Below are 25917 nucleotides of genomic sequence, written 5' to 3'. Positions count from 1 at the left end.
TCAATTCATAAATAAAACTCGGACTTGGTTTTATGAAAAAAGAATAGATAAACCATTGGTTATTATAAGTAAAAAAATGAAAAAAAACCAAACCACCAAATATTAAAAATGAATAGGGTGTATATACCACTAACGAAGATGAAATAAAAGCAATTACAAGAAAGCATTTGAATGAAAATGCAATTTTGCCTAAACTAGTCTATTTAGCCCATGCCATCTGAATAAAATAAGCAGAAAATTATTTTACTGAGCTAGAAAAAAATAATAATAAAATTCATTTGGAAGTGCAAAATATCAAGAATATCAAAGGAATTAATGAAAAATGTAAGGGAAGTAGGTTTAGCAGTGCTGGATCTTAAACTACGCTATGAAGCAGCAACTGTAAGAATTGTCTGGTACTGGCTAAGAAATAAAAAGATAGATAAGTAGAACAGAGTAGACATGCAACACACAGTAGCAAAGGATTACAGTAAGCTTCCTAGTTGTGTGACCTTGGATAAGTCACTTTTCCCCTGCCTGCCTTACTTTCCCTAAGTGTAAGTGGTGATAATAATAACACCCAGCTGGAAGGGTTGCTGTGAGGATCAAAACTCTTAGCACAGTATCTGGCACATAGGAGGTACTGTAGAAATACTACCCTTTACACTTTAGGGACCATTCAAAGTAACTGTCCTAAATGTGTATACACCATTACACTTCCTAGTTATAAAAAATAATTTGACTATCCCCACTCTTACATGCCCCATTTTTGGCAGATAGAACTCAGGTGCTTCACAGTGAGAAGTGTGTGGTTGTGTGTCGGGGGGCACAAAGATGGAGAGATCTAAAGCAGATCATAAATCTCGAGCCTTTCATGGGAAGACTTATGGGAATAAATGTGGAGGGAAATAATCAGAACCAGGAAAAAATATACACAAAGACCACAGTGATGGAAGAGGAAAGAGGAAAAAAAGGGCTGTATAATTATGAGTAAGCTTAACCCTAGTGAAGGGATGATGCGACAAGCAACCAATCCCTCCTACTCACCTGAATACTGTAAGGAAATAACTTGAAGGGAGAGAGGCCCAAAGGGTAAACACAAGGAACAATAAGGCTGGTGCTGTCTCTGCAAGGAAAGTGTTAGGGGGAAAAGTGTTTTGGCCCAAAGGATTTTAACAGTACTTGGAAGAAATGAAAGAAGAGAGACATAATGAAGTCTATAGGGAGGATAGAAGGCAAGGAGAATTGATAACTTAGGCAGGAGCTGAATTCCCTGGAAATCACAATACATCAAATAGAAAACAATGACTAAATAAGATAACAAAATTATTAATTGAAGGAATTATAAATAAATCACATGCAAAAATAAATAAATAGTAAAAAGAAACAAAAAAAGAAATAATAAGAAAATGTAACAAACAATAGGAAAAACAAGTGATCCAGAAACTGGCCAAGGAAAGATAATCTAAGAAATATCAGACCATCTAAAACTATGATTAAAAAAGTCTTGAGACCCAAGTAGCCATTTTGAAATGGAAATATTAGAATCAAGAGAAACATAGAAAGGTCCATATATTTGTTTAATTGAAAGGGCATTATGTGAGGAGGAATTGTTTACATGCTGAAGAAGGAGTGGGAATACTAATATCTTTAATGGTCACAAGAAGGGAAAATAAGACAGAGGACCTTTGGATGGTTATCTTCTGCTTTGATTGTGTCAGGGTAAAAATAGGAGAAAAGGGGGGCACTATACTTGGAAGGAAAAGAGAAGGAAATCACCATCATGAATACAGTGGAGGGATAAGATGAAAAGTAATTAATTATGGAAGAAAGGGTGGGAGAAATGTATATACCAGAAACTGTAGTTCACTTTCATCTGAAATTGATAAAGGGAGTTAAACACAATTACAGTCCACTCCCAAACACAACACACACACACACACACACACACACACACACACACAGAGACACACACACACACACAGATCTCAGTATAGAAACACAATAAACTGAAAAGGAAAATAGCAAGTGAAAAGAGAAGACCAGAGAGCAACTTTAAGAGAGAGGGCAGGATAGGTAAGAGAATAATCAAAAGCAAAATAAACTGAAATGCTGGAGAGAGGAACATGAAGGGCAGATTAAAAAGAAGAGTAAGAACCGGGGATCCTGGGTGAGACAAGGACAAAAACTGGTAAGAGGGTCCCAGCAGAAGTTTACCTTATGGATCACAATTGTCAGGAACAATCAGTATCAATACTAAATTACTCAAGGGTAGGTAGAACTAATATAATTAAAATGACAACACTAACATAATTATTCCAGGTTGTCCCAATACAACTCCCACAAGAATAGATTGTAGAGTTAGAAAAAGAACTTAACCATCACTCTGGAGGTACAAAGCAGTCAAGAATCTGAAGCATAATAATGGAAAAATGGGAAGTGAGGAGGCCTGTCTGTCCTGGATCTCAAACTTTATTACAAATCGGCAATCATAAAACAATTTGATATTGGTTTAAAAAAGGTCTATCAGCAGAAAAGTTTAGTTACAGAGCTTACAGAAACAAATTGTCTGATAAACCCAAAGGTCCCAGGTTATGGGAGGAAGGACTCATTAGCTGACAAATACTTCTGGAAAAATTAGAAAGTAACCTGACAGAATGGAGTTGTAGACCAACATTCACAGCCTCCACCAAGGTGAGCTTGAAATGGATGCAGGACTCAGATGTACAAGGTCAAAGTATAAACAAATTAGAGGAGAAAGGAACAAGGTACCGTTGGGATCCACAGAAAGAGTTTATGGTGACAAAATGAGAAACCACTTCTGAAGAAAGAGGAAACCTGCAGCTAAGGTCCAGACAGAAAGGTGATGAACTTAAAGGGTAAAAAGAGGCCTACGTTTTTAGACATGGCTAATGGGGGAACTTTTTTTTTTTTTTTTCCGCCAGAAAACGTACTTCTGTGTTGAGGGATATGATTTTCATTTATAAAATTTACTCAACTGGGGAGTGGAAAGCGTGGGTTGGGAGAGACAAATGGATTTAAAGTACTGGTTATTTGAAAAATAAAAGTAATTAAAACTGAAACATTATAAAATGAAGAAGTAGTTAGGTCATCTGATTTTTTCAAAGAGAGGAATATCAAATGGCTCGTATCAAAAATGCAAAAGAAACATTCCCAATAATTCCAAAGAAAATTAAAAATCTATTTTGTGCAGTCATTTACTAACAAAACTATTTAGAGGAAATGGATGCAAACTTAGAAAAATATAAAATACCCAGATGAAGAAAAGAGAATTGGATGCTTAAATAACTCAGTATCAGAAAAAGAAATTTAGCAAGACATAAACCAATTACCAAAGAAAAAAAACTAACACAGAAATGCAATGTGATTTCAAAATTTGCTAACGTCCCCCCACAAAAAGCAGTATGAGCCATGGAGCAGGTTTCAGCGTCATGACCCCCATGCTCCCCATTTGAAGATGGAGAACCTGAGGTGGGGGAGGGGACGGCCCCCGCCAGGAAGCTGACTTTCGAATTCAGAGAGGCGCTTCTGCCCCACCAGATGGCCAGACCATTACACGCCCTTCCCCCCTGCCTGGCCTCAGTCCCCGCCCCTTCCCCCAACCCCAGCAGCGCCAGATGATTGGCTGGTGCCTTTCACAGCCTCGCTCCCCTGCCCGTAAGAGGAGCCTCCAGCGGCTCTCCTTCCTCTTCCCAGCCACATTCCTGGGAAGAGCCACGCTGTGGGAGCTTGTCCACAGTGGGCCTCGGCCTCCAGTCTCATCGACCTGAGAGCCCGAGCATTCCAGTCAGAGCCGGGAAGGGGCAGCCGCCTTCCAGCCAGTCGGGGGCAGTCCCGAGACCTGAGGAGGTGCGAGGAGGCCCGCCTGTGGTCCGACCCGCCTCCCGTCCGGCCCTCCTGCTGTGAGGCCCTCCTGCTGAAGCTGCGCCACCAGCCCCAGTGCTCGAGGCCCGCACCTGCGAGTCAGGATGGCGCTTTCCGCATCCGAGAGGGAGACAGCCCAGGAGCTCCCACAAGAGGAGCCGGCGCTGATCTTCCGTGGCCCCACCATGCGCCTGGGCCACTGTATCAAAGTGATAGTGGAAGACAAGGAAGTGAAATACCTGTTACAGTACCCACGTGGGACCTGGGACAGCCCAGCGACTGGGACCCGACCCCGCTGTGCCAAGCCCCGGAAGGCCCACTGTTCCCGTGGCCCGGGCTCAGCCCAGGAGCCTGAGTCAGTAGCGCCCAGTGCCAAGGACAAGCGCAGCACCAGCTGAACAGGCCCCAGAACCAGGACCAGCACCAGGACCAGCACCAGCACCAGTACCAGCACAAGCACCAGTACCAGCACCAGCCAAGCAGGCACCAGCACCAGGACCAGCACCAGCACCAGAACCAGCACCAGCACTAGCCAAGCAGGCCCCAGCACCAGGACCAGCACCAGCACCAGCCAAGCAGGCCCCAGCACCAGCACCAGGACCAGCACCAGCACCAGTACCAGCACCAGCCAAGCAGGCCCCAGCACCAGCACTAGCCAAGCAGGCACCAGCACCAGCACCAGCACCAACCAAGCAGGCCCCAGCACCAGCACTAGCAGCACCAGTAGCAGCTCCCTAGGGGGTGCCATGGCTCAGGAGGCCCCCTTTGGGAGAAGCCAGAACAGCGGGTCCATTCCTCAGCGAGTGGGGGGAGCCAGCACCAGTGGCCCACTATCCTCTGCTCCCGAAGAAACCCCCCAAGAGCCGCTAGGCGGCTGGGACTACGAGAGGATCCCCCAGAATCGGGTGCTCTGCTACTCTCAGGACCAGTTGAACCAGGATAGGAACAAAGCTCTCTGCTTGTCAGCTGCCAGGAAAGAGCAGGAATAGGCTGCCCTCAGGGGCAGACGCTCCCGCACCAGTCGTGGTCGCCGCCACCACGTCCCAGGTGAAGGGAGCACCTCTGGAAGGATGCCACCACCACCCCCCAAGCAAAGCCGCTCTGAAAGCGTGCGATGAGAGTCCGGATCACGGGGAGCGAGCTGCCAAGCTGCTGCTGAGGATCCCCAACAAGATGCCACCCCAGGCAGATGTGAAGTCCAGGTAGACCCGCCCATGTCCTTGAGGCCCATGCTTGTGCTAGACTGGGACATGGTGACCCTCAGGAAGATGCTCTGCAACCTGCCAGCCAAGGTCAGCACTGATGCCATCCTCTATGAATATGCCACTTTCCCTCTGAAGCACCGCACCAGAGATCAAAGCTGCGCTGTCTGGCACCTGGTGGCTGTGCTCAAGGAATACTTTAATGTACTCCTAAGCCCCCAGCTGCTTTATGATTTCGAGAGGCCACAATACGATGAACTGGTGGTCAGCTACCCCTCAAGCAGATGTGTGAGCTCTACGGAGGTATCCACCTGTTGCGTCTCTTCGAGCATCTGGGCCCAATGATCACCTGTACTACTCTGGATGACAGCAGCATGAATGTGCTGCTGAGCCATTTGCAAGATTTCCTAGGTTATCTGGCCCACAACCCTTCTCTGCTGTTTTTTGATACCAGCGACTATGAGCCAGCCTCTGAGGAGCACCTGAAATTAGTTGCGTAAAGGCATGGTGGTTTGGGCTCCTGCTACATCAGCATTTCCTGGTGCCAGTCCATTGGCTGTATCAGCCCATATCTTGCCAAAATGATCTGTTCCTGTAATGTGCTTTGGAGGGTTGATGTTTGTTTCTTTAATGTTTTCCTTAACTTCTTCCATGGAGGAAGCCTCTTCTCTTCTTGCAGAACAGTCACTAGTATTTGCAGTAATGGACATAGAGACTGGAATGCCGAGTGGGACTCTTCCCGCCTTCCTGGAAGACCACATGGCATGCCAGGGACTTTGCATTCTGATGGCTCCAGCACTTAGGACCTGTGGGACTGCTCAGGGACAGAAGACCTTGAGGGAAGACTGTCAGTGCCAACAACACTGTCACTTTAATAGGGTAACCCGAGATAACCAGATAAATGGTTACCTGTTCCTTCTTGCAACATGACCACGCACGTGCTTTGTCCCTATGTGTCCATTATGGAACTGTTCTGCTGTTTGCTGTGTGGACTCCAATGCATAATTGAGTGATAAGAGAAAAACACCATTTGCATTGAGGCAAAGTTCCTCCTTCAGAGGACTTTTAAAAGTGTCCCAAAATGTACTGATTTTCCTGCCCAAAAAAGGTATACATATTTTGATGGTTCTGTGCTTTTAAATCTCAGCACTTAGGACCTGTGTGAATGTTGAGTGTCCAAAAACCTTGATTGATGACTGTTGGTGCCAAGAATGTCATCACATTAATGGGAGGGCGTAGGGGTGAGAGTGTTGCATTATCTGGTACATGGGGTGTCTTCTGCCTGCTTATCTCTGTGCCCCAATTGATTCCAATACACAATTAGATGATAAGAAAATATTTTCTATATTGACAGATGTCTAAGGAGAGTTCCTTCTTCAGATGTTGAAAATGTTCAAATGTTGAAAATATATTGAGTTTTTTCAAAATAAAGAAAAAGTGTGTTTATTGTTCTATGAGTTCCATTAGACCCCAGAGATCCACCCAGCTATGAAATTAAGTAAGAGTGAGCTTTGCCTTTGCCCTGGTGTTGATGCACTCTGGCCCCATAAGATCTGGGCCTACTTCATCTGGGGATTCCCTCTTGGGAATGTGGGGAGGTCTCCCCGAGTCTCTGTAAGGGCCACTCAACCTTATTCTAAAGCTTCTACTTATTACCTGCAGTCGCCCCAGCAGGGGGTCTAATCGCCTGTCCCATGTGCCCACCCTCCAAGAAGAAGGGGGTGCGACCAGAAATTTGCAAGGACAATATATAGAATCAGGGATCCTGGAGGCCGTCTAGCCTTGGTGCACCGGGTAAAGACCCTGAGACAGAGAAAACCACATTGCTCTTGGCCATAACCCTGGGTTGGAGGCCTCCCCTACCTGGTCTTCCTACATAGAGATCCTGGAAGCGTGCATGCACTGATCTCCACTGTGAGATGCTCACTCACATCCCCCTTCTTTCTCTAGGAGCAACGGCCCCTAATGAGGTGGGCCAGTGTTGTGTTTCAGCAGTTCTTCCCTAAGCCTTTGTGCCCTGACCAGCTCTGTCAGGCCTAGTGTGGTTGGCCCAGCAATGGGTCATTCTGGTAGCTCTCAAGACTGTGTGACTTGTCCCTTTTAGGCAGAGGTCCTTAATTCTGACTCCTAACTAGCTTTGGTCTCTATTCACCTCTTCCCTGACTCAGGGATCGGAGTTCTACCCCCAAGGTTAACACTTTCCCACTGTGGCTTTTTGGAAGGTTGGGGGAAAACTCAGTCTTTTACATTTGCCTTTCCAACTCCTGCCCCTCACTCCTGCAGCTGCTACACACACACACACACACACACACACACACACACACACACACACACACACACACACGCACACATTACACATATACCTACAGGCTACACTGGCACCAGGTGATGCAAATTGCCCTCAGTCCTCAAGACAGTAGGAGGAGGAGGAGAAGTAGGAGGAGGAGGAGGAGGAGTAGGAGTAGGGCAACCAGGTGGTCCTGTGGATGGAGGGTCAGGACTGTAATACAGAAGATTCATCTCCCTGGATTCAAATTCCAGCCTCGGACATTTACTAGCTGTGGGACCCTGGGCAAGTCACTTAACATCTGTCTCAACTTCTCGGGCTGGAAAATGAGCTGCAGACAGAAATGGCAAGCCATTCCAGTGTCTTTGCCAAGAAAACCCTAAATGACTGAACAACCACAAAGTAGTAGTAGTAGTACAAGTAGCAGTAGCAACTAGCGTTTATAAAGCACTGAACAAGTACAAAGCAGTAACAGTAGTGACAGCTAACATTTATAAAGCACTGACAGTACTGATAAGTGCTTTATCATCAGTATATCATTTGATCCTCACAACAACCCTGGGAGGGAGGTGCTATTATGATCCCCATTTTATTGATGAGGAAACCGAGGCAGGCAGAGCTTAAGTGACTTTCCCAGGGTCACCAGTTAATTAAGTTTCTGAGACCAGATTTGAACTCAGCTTTTGCTGACTCCAGGTCTGGTATTCCATGCCCTGTAGGACCTAGCTGCCAAGGGCACTAGGAACCCTTTGGTGGAGGGGTTGGAGTAGGCTACCCAACAAAAAAGGGAAAGGAAGCTGGCAGTCTCTTCATGCTCCAATAGTAAATACCTTTCCTTGTGCTATTACATTGGAGAAGGGAAGCCGTGGTGACTGGGGGGCCTAGGACAAGCAGTGTGGTATCATAGAATGGGTTCTGGACCTAGGATCAGGAGGCCTGTGTTCAAATCTTACCTGCTTGTTCTTAATTTATATATCCAGATCTTGTTTATGTTATTATGGGAAAAAGATACAGACCTCATCATAAGGGCAGGTGCAGGGGTTCTTCCTAGTACATCTGCCTCCCTGGTTCTAACTCACTTGCAGAGGTTCCCAAGGTAAGGTTGCTAAAATCTGCTAGTGATTACACTTGTGACAATTTAGTAAGGCCTAATATAGCTTTAGAAATTTGGTTTTCCAGTAATTAGTTCATGTGGTGAAACCCAGTTTAAATATTATGGTACTAACCTTATTGACACAAAACTACATGAAGAATATTACATTAGCAACCTGCAATTTTTTCTGAAAAGGCAGAGAATTTCAGTTTTTACACACTTGCTTGTTCTATCTTTATTTGAACCCTGTACCTGATAAGGACAATGCCATCAATGAGATGCAGGAAGACTCTTTTAAAGGATCCATAAGGGCCTGACTTGGAAAATAACCTTTTCTGTCTCTTAATAATACTTATGGATATTAGACTACTCGAAAACAGAAAAAAATACAATTCAAAATTTAATTATTATATATAAAATGTTTAGACATATTACATACATAATATATATCATATATAACATATTATACATCATATGTAATTATATACAACATATATTTTATGTATCATATATTAAATATATATTTTAACATTATTTATAATTTATATTTTATTACCATTAATGCAATTTTACATGTAAAATACTTAATCCAATTTTGAGAACTTATTACTGTATATTCCAGTAGGAAGAAAGAAGAAAGTTTTTTTAAAAATTCATCTCTCTATATATATTCAGTTGAACCTGAAGGACTGTTCAATACTTTGTTCAATACCTTTTCAGTCTTCTTCTTAATTACCTTCAGAATAAAAGAAAAGTATTTAAAATATATCGTCCATCGTGTTTTTATGTCTTTTTGTCCTTGTTCTTAATAGAAACATTTTTGGAATACAATCACACACATATAGTGTCTGTGCATGTATACAGGTATATGTATGTACATACATGCATATACATATATATGCAGTGTTTCTTAAAAAACAGCCTAATATTGTTGCTTTTCTCAAAGTGAAGTTTACTCTTCCATTAAAATTGGATACTTTTACATAAAATTTGAAACTTATAACCTTTTTACATCTTGATCATATCAAATCTTTGTTTTACTGTCCACTTTTAGGATCTATCTATCTATCGATCGATCTGTCTATCTATCTATCTGTCTGTCTGTCTGTATGTCTATCTATTAATCTCACTACACCATGCAGAAAAGAGGTGGTATTGTACAGACCCGATCCTAATGCTTAATCATTAACAAAGGGATGGCCCGACAAGCCTAAGGATTTATTTATCTAGCTGCTAAGTTAGGAAGTGGAAAAAATTAGTGACCACAAATTCAGGATAGGAAAATCAAAACCATTCATCTTTTTCGTATTTGCACCCTATTGTAGTCCCTGAGAGATGTCTGAGTATTGCAGCAATAAGGTGAATCAAATAGACAAAACAACAACAATTTTTACAACTCACCTGCCCTAGTTAGAGAAATTTGCTATGAAAGGAAGGGAGAAGGACATGGGTATAAGAAAATCAAAACTGTCCCTTCAAGGGCATGAGCTGACCTGACATAAACATGGCAGGATAAAGTTTCTTTAAAGCGATTTGTTTCCACGGAAGAGTCAAAGACAACAGTGAATCATGTAGCAAAATTCCACGTTATTAACAGAATACATAATACCTTCCCTGGCTACAGCCTGGCTCAGGATTAGCCAGGTGGAAAAATCTCCTCTTCAGAAAATAAATAGCGCAACAGGGAAACTGAGTCATAAAGCCTTTACCTTTGCCTAGGCAAGGTCATCTTCTCAGTCTTCATCAGGCACAGAGTTGTGGCATTTCTCTTATGTAGCATCTCTCCCTTTGAGCAGCCCATGTCTTTTCCCTTTCATGACAGATTATTGACCTAATGAAAATTCAGACGATCATACTCGAAATCAAAAGTCACAACAAGATAACAAAATATAGTCTCAAGAGATTTTATCTTACCCTAAATTAGGATTGGGTACAATTATCATTGCTTTACTCATATAAGGATATACATTCATCATTTCTAGTTTAAATCTATGCTGAAGCATAATCATTAAAAATTAAGAAAATAGTCACATTCTACAATTACACACATACAGTGTGTATAATGACACACTTGGGATTTTACTCAAAACACAGGAATACTGTGACCCCCTATAAGCTGTCATGCTGCCAGATATCAATATCTGAAGAGATTACACATTAACCTCTAATAAGGTAAACATAAAATCTTTCAATCTAGGGTCTATTAAGGTTTAGTTGACTTTAATATACACTGTTCTAGATACAATTTCATAATTTGTATAAGCCATGGCCAAACAGTGTCTCAGATAAAAATTTCTTCTTAGAAATCAAATTTGTAAGTCCCCTCATTTCAACTGTGGCATGTCCTAGTTTCTCATTAAACCACTCCATTCCTTTACAGGGGTTGGAAAGCTGTGGCCTTGAGGTGGCATGTGGCCCTCTAGGACATCAATGGCTGCCTTTTGACTTAATTCAAAACTCACAGAACAAATCCCCTTAATAAAAGGATTTGTTCTGTCAAACTTGGACTCAGTCAAAAGGATGCACCTGAGACCCTAGAAGTTCACATGTGACCTCGAGGTTGCAGGTCCCTCAACCCTGCTTTAGAATTTCACAACACGCTGTCAGAAAAGCTGATGGAATTTTATGATCCTACCCAAACAGAAACTCCCAAGGAACCTGAAAAGTCCCCAGGGAGCTTCACAGTTAAAATGTTAACAAAAAAATCTTAACTTTCAAGTTGTGAGCAAATTCTCTATCAGCTCAATTAATAATCTACCAGCATCCCAATTAAAAGAGAAGTTAATTTTCTGAAGACACAATTAAGTCACTCTCTAGGTATAGTTTTTAAATTCACAGCATTTCCTATACAACGAATTCCAAAAAATCACAATACAAGAAAAAGTAATAACTTAAAAATAACATGACCAACATCATGGATTTTAAAAACATAAAACCACAGCTATTACCACTCAGATAACATCAACTGACTTGATATATTTCCAAATCCTTTTACACAGAAAATCACTTAATCCATCTTTCAATTTGACATTCAACAACCAGTATAGAAGAAATCTGATGCCCTCATAATTTCAATTATCATTCCTGAATTTTCTAAAGCATATTGCGTTCTTTAAAGTAAAAGCATATTTATTCTTCAGTGTACATGAGATTTATGGGGGGATTACAGTCTACTTGACATTGAAAATTATTCTTACGCTACTGGAGGTACATCCATGCACATGATTAGAAAATAACGTTTAATAGTCCTAGATATCTATTTCAAGTAGGAATTTCACTAATAAATGTTGTTTGAAAGCAGATATAACTAAGGAAAAAATAGAAATGTAAGATTTTTTAAAGAAATGACAATGATTTACGAACAACAAAGCAAAAACGAAAGATGACTAGGTGATGGAGGGAGAGAAGAGGCAAGGATGGGCCTCCTGTGGGAAGGGGGAGCTCAGCTGAGGCCAGGAAGAAGGCAGGGATCACCCCCCCCCCACACACACACACACAACAGCTTTGCCTGCTCTGGAGTTCGGGGACTTGCCTCCAGCTCCAGCTGGTTTTCCTGTGGCAGCCAGCACCAACGCTACCTAGGGCACAGCCAGGCAAAGCTCTTGTCTGAGGCCGTTCCTGAACAAAGAACCTGACCCTGTGTTCTTCCAGCACCTTTCAGAGAATCCCAGCTGTCAGCCAGGTGTTCAGAGGAACAGGCCTTGTCTGGCAGGGTGGGGTTAGGAGAGATCCTGAACAAGATGATGTAGGTACAGAGGATTTGCCTTTGCATGACAGTGATTCCCTTCCACATCACAGGGCTTAGGGACTAGGGGCCCTCCTCCATCTGGAGAATCCATGTAAAATTTTGCTTCTCTCTCCATGAGACACAAGAAGTCAAATTTTTCTATGTTTCTGTTATGGGTTGTTTACAGTATCTTATTGTAAAATTTGGGTTAAGATTGTGGCCATAGGCTTTATTTCATCTACTGGTCAAAACCTATCATCTGGGCTTCTACAAAACTTCCCTCAAAATTCTCATTTTACTTCTGATGCCAACTTGCAATGTATCAAAACCATGATGGGGAAAGCCTCGATGTGGAAGGGAGGACTATACAGTATTCTAACTTTGATGCAGAGAGACAACTTAGAAGACTTAGTCTAAGTGCCTCATTTTACAAAAGAGGAAACTGAGGGACTGAGAGCCGGAGTGACTGTTTCATTTGACCCATATGCTGCTAGGCTGCAGTTAGTTAATTTAGTCCCAGGCACTGATTTTGTTAAAAGGGGAAAAAAAGGACTGATGTGAGACCACATATAGGTTAGCATGGCCTTGTCAATAGACCTAATTTAATCAGGCCCTGTTATTGAAAGGAAAACTGAGGCCTAGAATGCTGAGGTGAATGCCATAGTATCCCCCAGAGGATGGCAGTGAGGGACAGCTCAGACCATGCAGTGCAACTTTCCCCTGTTATTGAAAGGGAAACTTGGGCCTAGAAAACAGAAGTGACTAGTGTGAGATCGCCCACTGCATGGCAGGGGCCTGTGAAATCAAAGAGTTTAACCTGATGTTGTCACAGAAAGGGAAACTGAGGCTGAGAGGACTGAAGGGTCTTTTTGTAAGATCACCAACAAAATGGCTGGCCCATGTCAGATCAAGTGGTCCGACCTTCTCCTGTTAATCAAAGGGAACCTGAGTCCTCGATAACTGACCTGACTGTTGTGAGATCACCCATAGAATGGCAAAGTCCCTTCAGTTCACTTACTTTATGCTTGTCAAGGGACTGAAAGAGATACTGAGACCTAACAAGCTGAAGTGACTGGTTTGGGATTAGGCATAAGCCAGCAGGCTTCTCTAAGACAATGGAGTCCTTAGCCCTGCTTTCACTAAAAGCCAAAATAAGGACTAGAAAGCTGGAGTGACTGGTGTGAGATCACCCAAAAATTACCTGGGCCCTTTCAGCTCACATAATTTAACTCATTGCTGTTGCTGAAAGCAAAACTGAGGCCTGCAAAGCTGACTTTCCTGATGTTAGATACCACATAGGCTGGGAGAGCACACGAGAGTCATATACTTTTACTGAGGCTTTTCATTGAGAGGGAACCTGAGGACCAGAAAGCTTTAGTGACCGTTATGACTTCACCCTAAAGTTGGCAGGCCCCTCTCAAATAACCTGAGATAATCTTAGGTAATCTATTCAGTGTTCCTGTCACTGAACTATGTCTTTCTCCACCTCCTGCAACCCGTCTGCCTGGTGGGCCTTCATTCTGAGCAAAGATGCCCCTCTCTACTTTTTCACTGTTAACCTTTTCAGGTATGTGGTCTACATGTTTGGCCTCAATTCCCTCTCCACCCACTCATTACTTTTAGCCCCTAATACAGGTTGACAGGCTTAGAAAGGAGCTCACAGGCCATCTATTTCACCCCCTCCCCCATTACTCAGATGAAGGAACAGGCCAAGGGAACAAGAATAACTTGCCCAATGTCATATTAAGTAACCTACACCTAGAAAGCACACCCCATGCCATCAGGTCTAACCCTCTCAACATGAAATGAAAGAGATTGAAATCAAAAGCACTGTCTGACACAGAATTTGACCCAGGTGTTTGTGACTGTGAAGTTCAGTGATGATCTCTCATCTTTCCACAATTTCTAAGACTAAAGCCTAAGGCTTTAAGAATTTTCTTGTCTGACTTTGATACATATTAAAAGATTTGGGCCTTTAGCATCCAACACCAAAATGTGGTTTTCTTTGGTCGTTGTCTCTCCATCAAGACTTCTCTTAGCACAGAATTAACAATCGAAAATTATACTTTATTGGGAATCACATCAGCTCTTTTCTACGTATAGTAGATTCATTGTCAATGGCTTTGGAAGCTTTGATACCAAAAAAATGACAACCAATGGCATCATGTCTGATGTTTTCAGTTATTCTGCTCAGGTAGCACAACACCAATATCAATACCTTTTATTGAGAAATCTATAAAATTTCAGAGATCATGTATTCCATACTCCATCACTATGTGACATTTTTAAAGTTGGACAGACATGATTTCCGGGTAATTTAATCATTTTATTAATGAGCCATGTTCTATACCTAGTTTGTATTTTTCTCTTTATCATGTTGTTTGGAACACTGATGTGTTTGCCTGCTATATTATGTGTTGAGCTAGGTGAAGAGGAGATATTAAGTTCTTACCAGACACAGACAGGCAAAAATCATTCTGAGAAAAGCAGGGCAACAGCAATATCAAGACACCCTAGCAACCCTCTGATGCATGTGTGAGTATTATAGAATGTGAGTTGTTTCAGTGATCAGATACCTGCAGAGCATTTTCTTCATGTTTGGGAATTATAGGGTGATTTTTAGAGGCTTTGGTGTGTCATAAACTAAACTTTTATGCAAATCCTTTCAAACCTCTCATTTTATCAAAAGACAGTGATGGGCTCCAGGAATTCTCTTATTCCACATAGATTTTACCTGGAGAGGAAGCCAAAGAATTCCATTCTAGCCAATAAATAACTCTCTAGTGTTTCCGAGACGAAACTTTACATTTTGGGAAATTCTTTTCCTTTAAAAATTAAAAGAAATTACTGATCCCTTCCACTTCAGTCTAGGAACATCTAGAGAGGTGAGAATAACCTCTGGAGATGGGAGTATAGGAGGCAACAGGATGGAGTGTGTACATTGCTGAACTTGAGGGGTACAAATACTTGAATTCAAAACCAGCTAAAGTCCCTGGCTAGCTGTGTGATCTCAAATAAGTCACATCAGCTGTCTTGGCTTCAGTCTTTTCCTCTGTAAACTGACTGAGTTATACTGGACTTCTTGGGACTTTCTTTCCATCAAAGGCCTTTAGTATGAAAGGGGCAAGTCATTTCCATTCCCTGGATATCAGCTTCCTCCTCTGTAAATTTATGGTCTATATTAAATGACTCTGAGAGTCCTGCCAGGTATAGACCAGTGATCTTTAAAATAAGTAAGAACAAGTCACTTCACTTCCCTGTGCCCCAGTTTCTTGCTCTGGATAATTGAGAGAAACGATTTTTAATAATCAACGATTTGGGGAGATCCAGAGTTACCCTATTTTTCTAAAGTCCTGATTTCAAAAATTCAATTTGTTCCTAACTGGATGCCTATAAATTTGACAATCTAAGTGAGATGGATGGATATTTTTAAATAATATAATTTGCCCAGATTTACAGAAGAGGAAGTTGAATACTTAATTCCATCTCAGAAATAAAAAATTGATCTCCCTAGTAAAAAGATCTCCAGCATCCAATGGATTAACAAGTGAATTTTATCAAACATTCAAAGAACAGTTAATTCTAACAATATATAGAATATTTGGGAAAATTGATGAAGGAGTCCTACCAAATTATTTTTATGATACAAATATGGTTCTGGTACCTAAACAGGGAAGAGCCAAAACAGAGAAAGAAAATAATAGACCAATTTCTCCAATGAATATAGATGAATGCTTGAAAATTGATAGTCAGTGGCCTCTTTCCATAATCAAACGTAAAACCATGGAGGTGACTTAATGTTTCAAAACTTTTGGAAAAAGAGTGGCCTGAGACAGGAAAAAATCAACCCTGATTGGTTCACAATGAATGAGACAATGAGTAAGTTAATATGAGGAGTTGGGCTCAACGTTTTCAGATCCTCCTGTTGAGAACATGGCTTCATCATGAGATTCAGCCACCTCCAGCAATCTGGACAAAGGAATCCTTCTCTAACCAGACCACTCTGGCCAACCAGAGTGCTTCTGCTTCATGAGCTTCCTTACCCTAAACCACAATGTGGTTCTGCATGGGCATAGGCTTAATGCTTTAGGGCTGGAATTCACCTGGATTTCATTCTATTTACACTCCAATCAGAGGTAAGGTCTTCTATCTGGTTGAGGTGCTGCCCAGGACTAGGGAGACTGTTCCCTGAGGATTTGAATATCTCCTTTATCAGCAGTGTCTTCCAAAGACTGACTGACTTATAGGGGTTGGGTCTCTGAATGAGGAAAACAGAAAAATCTAATCTTAATTGAATATTTGGTTATGAATATGGTAAGAAAAATAATTTCTCCCAGCAAGAAGATGAGATTTTGAAATAAGAAGTTGGATTGGAATCCTACACTCTCTACTGAGGGCAACGCATATAGCTAGAGACTCACTATCTGATTTTGCATACTCCCAGGGTTATTGTTTAGGTTTTGTTGTGTTTTGTTTTTTACTGTCCCTGTATAGGGCGGCTAGTTGGTGGAAACAGGGCTTGGAGCTAGATAGATCTCAGTTTAAGTCTGGCCTTATATAATTACAGTGTGACTCTGGGTAAGTCACTTAACTCTTATTTGCCTCAGTTCCTCATCTGGAATATGGTAATACATTGGAGAAGAAAATAGCAAACCACTGAAGTATCTTTGCTAAGAAAACTTCACGGATAGAAGTCTATGGCATCACACAAATTTGAGCATCACTGAGTGACTGCACAGCAGCACCCCTGGGCAACTGGACAAATATTTCCCTGAATGTTTGATTTCTTACTGGTCAAGTCTCTGTCAAACATGATATTTCTTTCACAAATTTCCTTCAAAACAAAGATCAGTTTTTTTTTTTTTGCATTTATGTTATCACAATTTTTCACACTTTTGGGTGGGTAACATTAAGACTTTATCCATGTAACCACATTGGAGGGTAAAACCTGCTCCCCCCACTGCTATGAAGTCTTTTGCCGTACTGTATGACTTCTGATATTATGGAGAGTTTCACAGATAATTCTGAGGGTGATGATTCAGTCTGAATTCATACTGATCCTGAAGGAATTCCATACTCTATTCCTTTCATAAACTTACGATTTTATTCTGCGTGCTTAACCAGAAGGGAGCTATAACATGGGATAAAATTCAATAAAAACATGGTTTAAAACGAGTCGCTGACTTGGACACTAGATGACAGACTAGAAATGCAATATCTGCACTTAACACAAAACAGGGATCTCCATTGTATAATATATTCCTACTCTGGTCTAAAACTTTGATTACACTGCAATATTCTGTCTGTCCACAAGATGACACCGAAGGCTGCTAAATTCTGCAATGTTGAGCTGTGAAAAGACATTGCTATAATATTCTCCAATATCTTTTTTTTTCACCATTAGATGTCAGGAAAAGACTGTGACATCAGCTCCGATGGCACTCAGTCAAAAAATGTGTATTAAAAGCCTACTCTGGAGCACACACTGGGGCTTTGTGAAATGGATGAAAAATTACAAAAACATAATATGCCCAGATTAAGAAAGGATGAAATAAAATACTTAAAAAACTACTTTGGAAAAAGAAATTGAACAAGCCATCAACGAACACCCGAAGAAAAAATCACCAGGTCCAGATGGACTTACAAGGAAATTTTATCAAACATGTAAAGAACAATTAATTCCAGTACTATATAAACTATTTGAGAAAACAGGCAAAGAAGGAATCCTACCAAATTCTTTCTGTGATACAAATATGATGCTGAGACCTAAACCAGGAAAAGCCAGAAGAGATAAAGAAAATTATAGAACAATTTCTCTAATACATATAGATGAAAAAGTTTAAATAAAATATTAGCAAAGTGATCACAGCAACTTACCATGATGATAATACACTATGACCAGGTAGGATTCATACCAGGAATGGAGGGCTGGTTCACTATTAGGAAAATCACCAGCATAATTGAGCATATCAACAATGAACCTGAAAGAAATCGTATGATTATCTCAGCTGATGCAGAAAAAGCATTTGACCAAATACAATACCCATTCCTTTTAAAAGCACCAAGAGAGCATAGCAATAAATGGAGTCTTCCTTAAAATGACAGCATCTATCTAAAACCATCAGCAAGCATCATATGTAATGGGGATATGCTAGAAGCATTTCCAATAAAATCAGGGGTGAAAAAGGGATGTCCATTATCCCCCCAGTTATTCAATATTGCACTAGAAAGGTTAGCTTTAGTAAAGAGAGAAGAAAAAGAAATTGAAGGAATTAGAATAGGCAAAAAAACCAAAAAGTTATCACTTTTTGAAGATGATATAATGGTATACTTAGAGAATCCTGGAGAATCAAATAAAAAATTACTTGAAATAATAAATTTAGCAAAATTGCAGGATATAAAGTAAATCACCCGCACTTCTATGTATAACTAACAAAGCCCAACAGTAAGAGATTGATAGAGAAATTCCATTTCAAGCTACTGTAGATATTGTAAAATATTTGGAAGTCTATATGCCAAAATGAACCCAGTAACTATATGAACACAATTACAAAACATTTTACACAGAAATAAAGTCAGATCTAAACGAGTGGAAAAATATCAGTTGCTCATTAGCTGAGCTAATGTAATAAAAATGACAATTCTACCTACATGAAATTATTTATTAAGTGTAATACCAATCAAACTACCAAGAAATTATTTTATAGAGCTAGAAAAAAAAATAACAAAATTCATCTGGAAGAACAAATGATCTAGGATATTAAGGGAAGTAAAGAAAAGAAATGCAAGGGAAGGGGGCGGAGCCAAGATGGTGAAGTAGAAAGACGCACATACACATAGCTCCGAACACACAAACCACAGAACAGCTAGAGGGGACCAAGCCAGGGCGAATTCTGCACCCAGAGACCACGGAGTATTGGAGCGAGGGAGATTCCTGCTCCGGAGAGACCTGCGGACCTCTCGCGGGGGGTCCTTCGCGCCGCGGACTGGGCGCCGGGATGGGGAGGGGAGTGCGGCCCTGCTGCGGCCGCGACACTGAGGGGAGGAGATCCGAGAGGGCTCCGGAGGCGGGATCTTCAGAGGCGGCACGGGCCCCCCCACCAACAGGTGACTGACGGGGGTGGGTGAGAAAGTCTCTTTGGCGGGTTGAGAGGGGAGTGGGGTGCCCCCAAGGCTCGGGCCCCCCCCCCCGGGAGGTGGGGGCTGAGAGGCGGCTGCGGACGGGGGGCTCTCCAAACGGGCAGGAGCCTGGATCCATTGTGGAAGGTCTGTGCATAAACCCCCAGAGGGAACTATGCCTGAGAGGCGGCCCTGCCCCTGACCACCTGAACTTAATTCTCACACTGAATAGCAGCCCTGCCCCCGCCAAAAATCCTAAGGCGGGAAGCAGCATTTGAATCTCAGTCCCCAAACGCTGGCTGGGAGGCCCAGGAGGCGAGGTGGGTGTGAGGAGAACATTCAGAGGTCAGGTCACTGGTTGGGAAGAATGCCAAGAAAAGGGAAAAGAAATAAAACTATTGAAGGGTACTTTACCGGAGAAAAGACACTTCCTCCCTTCCTTTCTGATGGGGAGGAACAATGCTTGCCATCAGGCAAAGACACAGAAATCGAGGATTCTGTGTCCCAGCCCACCCAATGGGCTCGGGCCATGGAAGAGCTCAAGAGGAATTTTGAAAATCAAGTTAGAGAGGTGGAGGAAAGACTGGGAAGGGAAATGAGAGGGATGAGGGAGAAGCATGAAAAGCAGATCAGCTCCCTGCTAAAGGAGAACCAAAAAAATCTTGAAGAAATTGGCACCTTGAGAACTAGCCTAACTCAGCTGGCAAGGGAGGTGCAAGGGGCCAATGAGGAGAAGAATGCTTTCAAAAGCAGAATTAACCAAATGGAAAAGGAGATTCAAAAGCTCACTGAAGAAAATAGATCTTTCAAAACTGGAATGGTATGGATGGACGCTAAGGACTTTTCAAGAAAGACAGATATCTCAGAGCATACCGCACAGATTCGAAAAATGGAAGATAATGTGAAATATCTTATTGGAAAAACAACTGACCTGGAAAATAGAATCAGGAGAGACAATGTAAAAATTCTGGGACTACCTGAAAACCATGATCAAAAGAAGAGCCTAGACATCATCTTCCATGAAATTATCAAGGAAAACTGCCCTGAGATTCTAGAACAGGGTAAACTCGAAATGGAAAGATTTCATGGATCAACTCAAGAAAGAGATCCCAAAAGGAAAACTCTTAAGATCATTGTAGCCAAAATCCGGAGTTCTTATGCCAAGGAGAAAATGTTACAACTAGCTAGATAGAAACAATTTGAAACACAATCAGTATAACAGAGGATTTAGCAGCTTCTACACTAAGGGATTTGAGGGCTTTGAATACTACATTACATAAGTAAAAGAAACTAGGATTAAAATCAGGAATCACCTACCCAGAAAAAAAGGAATTTCGATGACATGGAGGGCTTCCACATATTCTTGTTGAAAAGACCAGAATTGAATTGAAAATTTGATTTTCAAGAACAAGAATCAAGAGAAACATGAAAAGACAAACAGGAAAGAGAAGCCAGAAGGGACTCATTAAAGTTGAACCGTTTACATTCCCACATGGAAAGATGATATTTGTAACTCATGAGACCTTTCTCAGTATTAGGATAGTTAGAAGGAATATATATGTGTGTGTATACATGTATACACACACATATATATTCCTTCTAACTATCCTATATGCATATATACACACACAAATATAAACACATGAATATACATATATATACATATACACATATATACATGTACGTAAGTGTGTATGTATTTGTGTAAGTGTATATGTGTGTAGGTATATGTGTATATATGTATACTGTATATACATATACATACACATGTATACACATTGCACATATACACATATACTTACATAGATGGGTAGACAGAAAGATAGACAGACAGACAGACAGATAGACAGACAGATAGATAGACAGATATAAATAGAGATAGGGCACAGAGTGAGTTGAATATGAAGGTAGGATACCTAAAAAATAAAGTGTTGAGAGGAATGCACTGGGACAAAGAGAAAGGGGAGATGTAAAATCAAGTAAATCATCTCACATAAAGGAGGCAAGAAAGAGCTTTTACAATGGAGGGGAAGAGGAGACAGGTGAGAGTGAATAAGTAAGCCTTACTCTCATCTGATTAGGTTTAAGGAGGGAATAACACACACTCAATTCGATATGGAAATCTACCTTAGCCTGCAGGAAGGCAGGGGAGAAGGGGATAGGACAGGGAAGATAATAGAAGTGACAGCAGATTGGGGGAAAGGACAATCAGAAGCAAACTTTATTGTGGTGGAACAGGTCAGGGGAGAGAATGAAATAAATGGAGGGCAGGATAGGATAGAGGGAATTTGGTTAATCTTTCATAACTTATCATGGAATGTTTTGCAGGGCTGCACACGTATGACCTATATGGAACTGTTTGTTTTCTTAATGTGGAAGTGAGAGAATGTGGAGCTCAAAGCCTTAAAAATGAATGTTAAAAATTGTTTTTCATGCAACTGAGGAATAACTGGTACAGGCAATGCCGCATTGATATATATATATATATATATATATATATATATATATGTATGTATGTATGTATGTATGTATATATATATATATGTATGTATGTATGTATATATATATGTATGTATATATATATCTTGCCCTACAGAAAAACAGAGGGGAAGGGGTTGGGAGAAGGTGGGGTGATAGAAGGGAGGGCACATTGGGGAAAAGGGTGGTTGGGATACATGCAGTCCTGGCATGACGGGAGGGAAGAAATGGGGAAAAATTTGGATTTCAAAATCCTATAGAAGTGAATGTTGAAAACGGAAAATAAATAAATTATATGAAAAAAAGAACTGCTGGGAAAACTGTAAAATAGTATGACAGAAACTAGGCATAGACTAACATTTATACCATATAAAAAGATGAAGTCAAAATGGGTACAAGATTTAGACATAAAGGATGATAATATGAGCAAATGAGGAGATCAAATCTATGGAGAACAGAAGAAATTATGACTAAGAGAGAGAGAGAACATTATTAAATGCGTAATGGATTATTCTGAATCCATTAAATTGAAAAAAATTGCACACAGCCAATACTACCAAGATTAGAAGGAAAGCAAAAAGCTAGGAAACAATTTTTCAGTCAGTGACTCTCATAAAGGCCTCATTTCTAAAGCCCATGGAGAACTGAGTTCAATTTATGAGAGTACAAGTCATTCCCCAATTATAATAAATGGTTAAAGGATATGAAGCGGCAGTTTTCAGAGGAAGAAATTAAAGCTATCTATAGTTACATGAAAAAATGCTCTAAATCATTATTGATTAGAGAAATGCAAATCAAAATCACTCTGGCATCTCATATCACATCTATCAGATGGCTAACATGACAAAACAGCAAACTGGTAAACTTTATAGAAGATGTGGGAAAATTGGAACAGTAATGCAGTATTGGTGGAGTTGTGAAGTGATCCAACCATTCTGGAGAGAAATTTGGAAATATGTCCAAAGAGCTATAAAATTGGACATACCCATTTAGCAAGCAATACCACTTCTAGGTCTGTATCCGAAAGAGATCATTAAAATGGGAAAAGGACCCACATGTACAAATATAATTATAGCAGTTCTTTTTGTGACAGTAAAGAATTGGAAATTGAGGGTGTCATCCTTGACTCCTCACTATCTCTCACCCTCATATCCAATCTGTTCCCCAGGCACTTCATTGTCTGTCCATCAATTGAGGAATGGCTGAATATGTTCTGGTTTATGAATCTAACGGAATACTACTGTGCTATAAGAAATGATGAGAAGTTGGACTTCAGAAAAACCTGGAAATACATATATAAACCGATGCAGAGTGAAATGAGCAGAAACAGGAGAACATCGTACACAGTTACAGCCACACCGTGCGATGACTGACCTTGATTAGTTTATTAAACATTCTAAGCAATGCAAGGATCTAAGACAACTCCAAATGACTAATGAAGGAAAATGCTATCCACATTCAGAGAAAGAACTTTAGAATCTGAATGCCAATGCAAGCATACTATTTGCTCTCTTTTGTGGTTGTGTTTCGCTTCTTCTTTCTCACGTTTCCTCCCATTAATTCTAACTCTTCTTTATAACATGACTAATGTGAAAATACGTTTAAAATGAGTGAATGAGTAGAACTTATGTCAGATTGCACGTACTAATTTGCTTATTTAGTTTCACACCAATCAAACCACCCAAAATTTATTTTGTACAGCTAAAACATAAATCATAACAAATTCATCTGGAAAAACAAAATGTCAAGAATATCAAGGGAACTGATGAAAACAAATGTGAAGGAAAGTGGTCTGGCTGTATGAGATCTAAAACTATTTTATAAACGGACAATCATCTGGACCATGTGGTACTGCCTAAGAAATGAAGTGATGTATCATTGGAATAGGTTAGGTATACAAGCCACTATAGTCAATGACTCTAGTAATCTACTCTTTGATAAAGTTAAAGACTCTAGCTTTTGGAATAAAAACTCAGAATCTAACAAAAATTGCTGGAAAAATTGTAAGGCAGAAACTAGGTATAGTGCATACAAAGATAAGGTCAAAATGGGTAGATGATTTAGACATAAAAGGTGATACTATAAACAAATTAAAAGAACAAGAAACAATGTATGTGTCATATCTATGAAGAAGGAAAGAATTTATGACCAAAGATGAGATAGAGTGTTAATGAATGAAAAATGGATAATTTTGTTTAGGTCAAATAAAAAAAGGATTTGCAGAAACAAAACCAGTGCAACCAAGATTGGAAGGAAAGTAGAAAGCTCTAAAACATTTTTTAGTCAGTGTTTCTGATAAAGACTTCATTTGTAATATATATGGAACTAAAAAAATTAAAAACAAAAGTAAAAATATGATTTTTACTTGTAATTGGCGGAAAATAAAATACTAAGTATGTATTATAAAACAATGTAAGTGGATCATTCTGCAGATCCTTTATTAATGTGAATTTACCAATGGATGTGGAAATGGGCAGGAGGGAGGTGGAAAGGGCTGCACTCCCATGGGAGAGGGGCTGGCACATGGTTGAAGGACACATGGGGGCTGGGCACAGAGAAGCAAGAGCAGAAGAAGGCTGCTGGGGCCAGTCCCATGAAGGTCTGGCTGGAACTGAAAGGAAGAACACTCTAGCAGGCAGACGCATGGGGGCAGAGCACAGCAACATTCAGAAGACGACAGACACATGGTACCCCAACATGCATGGACAAAATACCAAAAAGCAGAGACGAAATTCTCTGGTGGGTAGGCGTCTGACACCAAGGTCTCTTCTGTCAGCATTGGAGCGCTTAAGACAAGCCCTGATCCAGCAGTGCTGGTGGCTGTCTCTCTGCAGGTCAGTTCCTCTGCTTTCACGTGGAGGATTTTTAAAAAGTTTTTCTGGAAGTTGAGGGCAGGAACAGAAAGAGATCCCAGTACAGTATGGTAAAGTTTACATTGGTGACTTTTGGGGAATGCAGATTTCTTATGGAATTTCTTACACTAAGTCCAACTTGCAAAATGTGAATTTACATAAAATAAGATTAGGAGGGAAGCAGAAAACTTGGAAAGAATTCTTGCAACTAGTGGCTGTGATAAAGGCCTCATTTCTAAAATACGTACGAAACTGCGTCAAATATACAAGAGTACAAGTCATTCCTCAATCGATAAAGGGTCAAAGGATATGAAGAGGCAGTTTTCAGAGGAAGAAATTAAAGATATCTATAGTCATATGAAAAAATGCTCTAAATCACTATTGATTAGAGATGCAAATCAAAACAACTCTGAGATACCACATCACACCTATCAGATTGGCTAATACGACAAAACAGGAAGATGATAAATGTTGGAGAAGATGTGGGAGAGTTGGAACACTAATTCATTGCTAGTGGAGCTGTGAGCTGATCCAACCATTCTGGAGAGCAATTTGGGAATATGCCCGAACAGGTATAAAACTGTACATACCCTTCGATTCAGCAATACCACCCCTAAGTCCATATCCGAAGGAGATCACAAAAAAACCAGCAAAGGACTTAATTGCACATAAATACTTGCAACAGCTCTTTTATGGTGGCAAAGAACTGGAAACTGGGGCATTACACACCATTTGGGGAATGGCAGGTCAAGTTGTGATTTATGACTGTAATGGAATGTTACTGTGTAATTAGAAATGATGAGCACCCACAATATTAAATCTATTAAATAAGAGATTGATAGAGGAACATCTCTGAGTTTCTATATTAAGCCTAGTTATATATTTCTGTATAAGTTAACGTGGTTTAATTAATCATAATGTTGTTGAGATTATTATTTCAAAGCCTTGTGAAACCAAGATATAATTCTGTTAATTTAGTTAATGTCATATCCCTCTCAGTTGTATTACAATTTGCTGTCTTAGAAAAAGAATGGGTTGTGGTCTATCTTGTAAATGCCTTAAAAGAAGCATTCACCTTAATTAGAGGCTATTTATTTGAATATGGCTAGAACTTGGAAATATTTTATTGGAAATAACTTACTTGATATGCACTGTTTTAAAACTGATTACTCAATGTATTTATGTATACCACTGTTGATTCTTTTGCAACACTCTTGTTAATAGGGAAACTTTTAAATGAATTCGTTTATGTATTGGAGTCCACCTTCATATAAAAAGTTTTATACTGAAATCTC

At 40.5% G+C, this 25917-nt stretch overlaps 1 protein-coding gene across 7 annotated transcripts in view; it reads right to left on the bottom strand.

The window, feature by feature from the left end:
* LOC140515413 (uncharacterized) overlaps window positions 1–25917 on the bottom strand; it is a 145596-nt gene that overhangs the window by 80950 nt on the left and 38729 nt on the right. For 5 of the 7 annotated variants that reach the window (XM_072626083.1, XM_072626084.1, XM_072626082.1 and 2 more), the window contains 3 exons: window positions 18051–18154; window positions 10156–10277; window positions 3627–9182 (listed from right to left, as the gene is read on the bottom strand). In XM_072626083.1, coding sequence (XP_072482184.1) covers window positions 3788–4612 — 825 coding nt within the window. In that variant the 5' untranslated portion in view covers window positions 4613–9182; window positions 10156–10277; window positions 18051–18154 and the 3' untranslated portion in view covers window positions 3627–3787. Of the gene's footprint in view, window positions 1–3626; window positions 9183–10155; window positions 10278–18050; window positions 18155–25917 lie in introns of those variants that run through there. The other 2 variants (XR_011971018.1, XR_011971017.1) reach the window with 1 other exon arrangement.

This window comes from Notamacropus eugenii, chromosome X (genome assembly GCF_028372415.1).
Source record: "Notamacropus eugenii isolate mMacEug1 chromosome X, mMacEug1.pri_v2, whole genome shotgun sequence".
NCBI lineage: Eukaryota > Metazoa > Chordata > Mammalia > Diprotodontia > Macropodidae > Notamacropus > Notamacropus eugenii.
The sequence above is the reverse complement of the archived record's forward strand: the minus strand, read 5'-3'. Positions and strand labels throughout refer to the sequence as shown.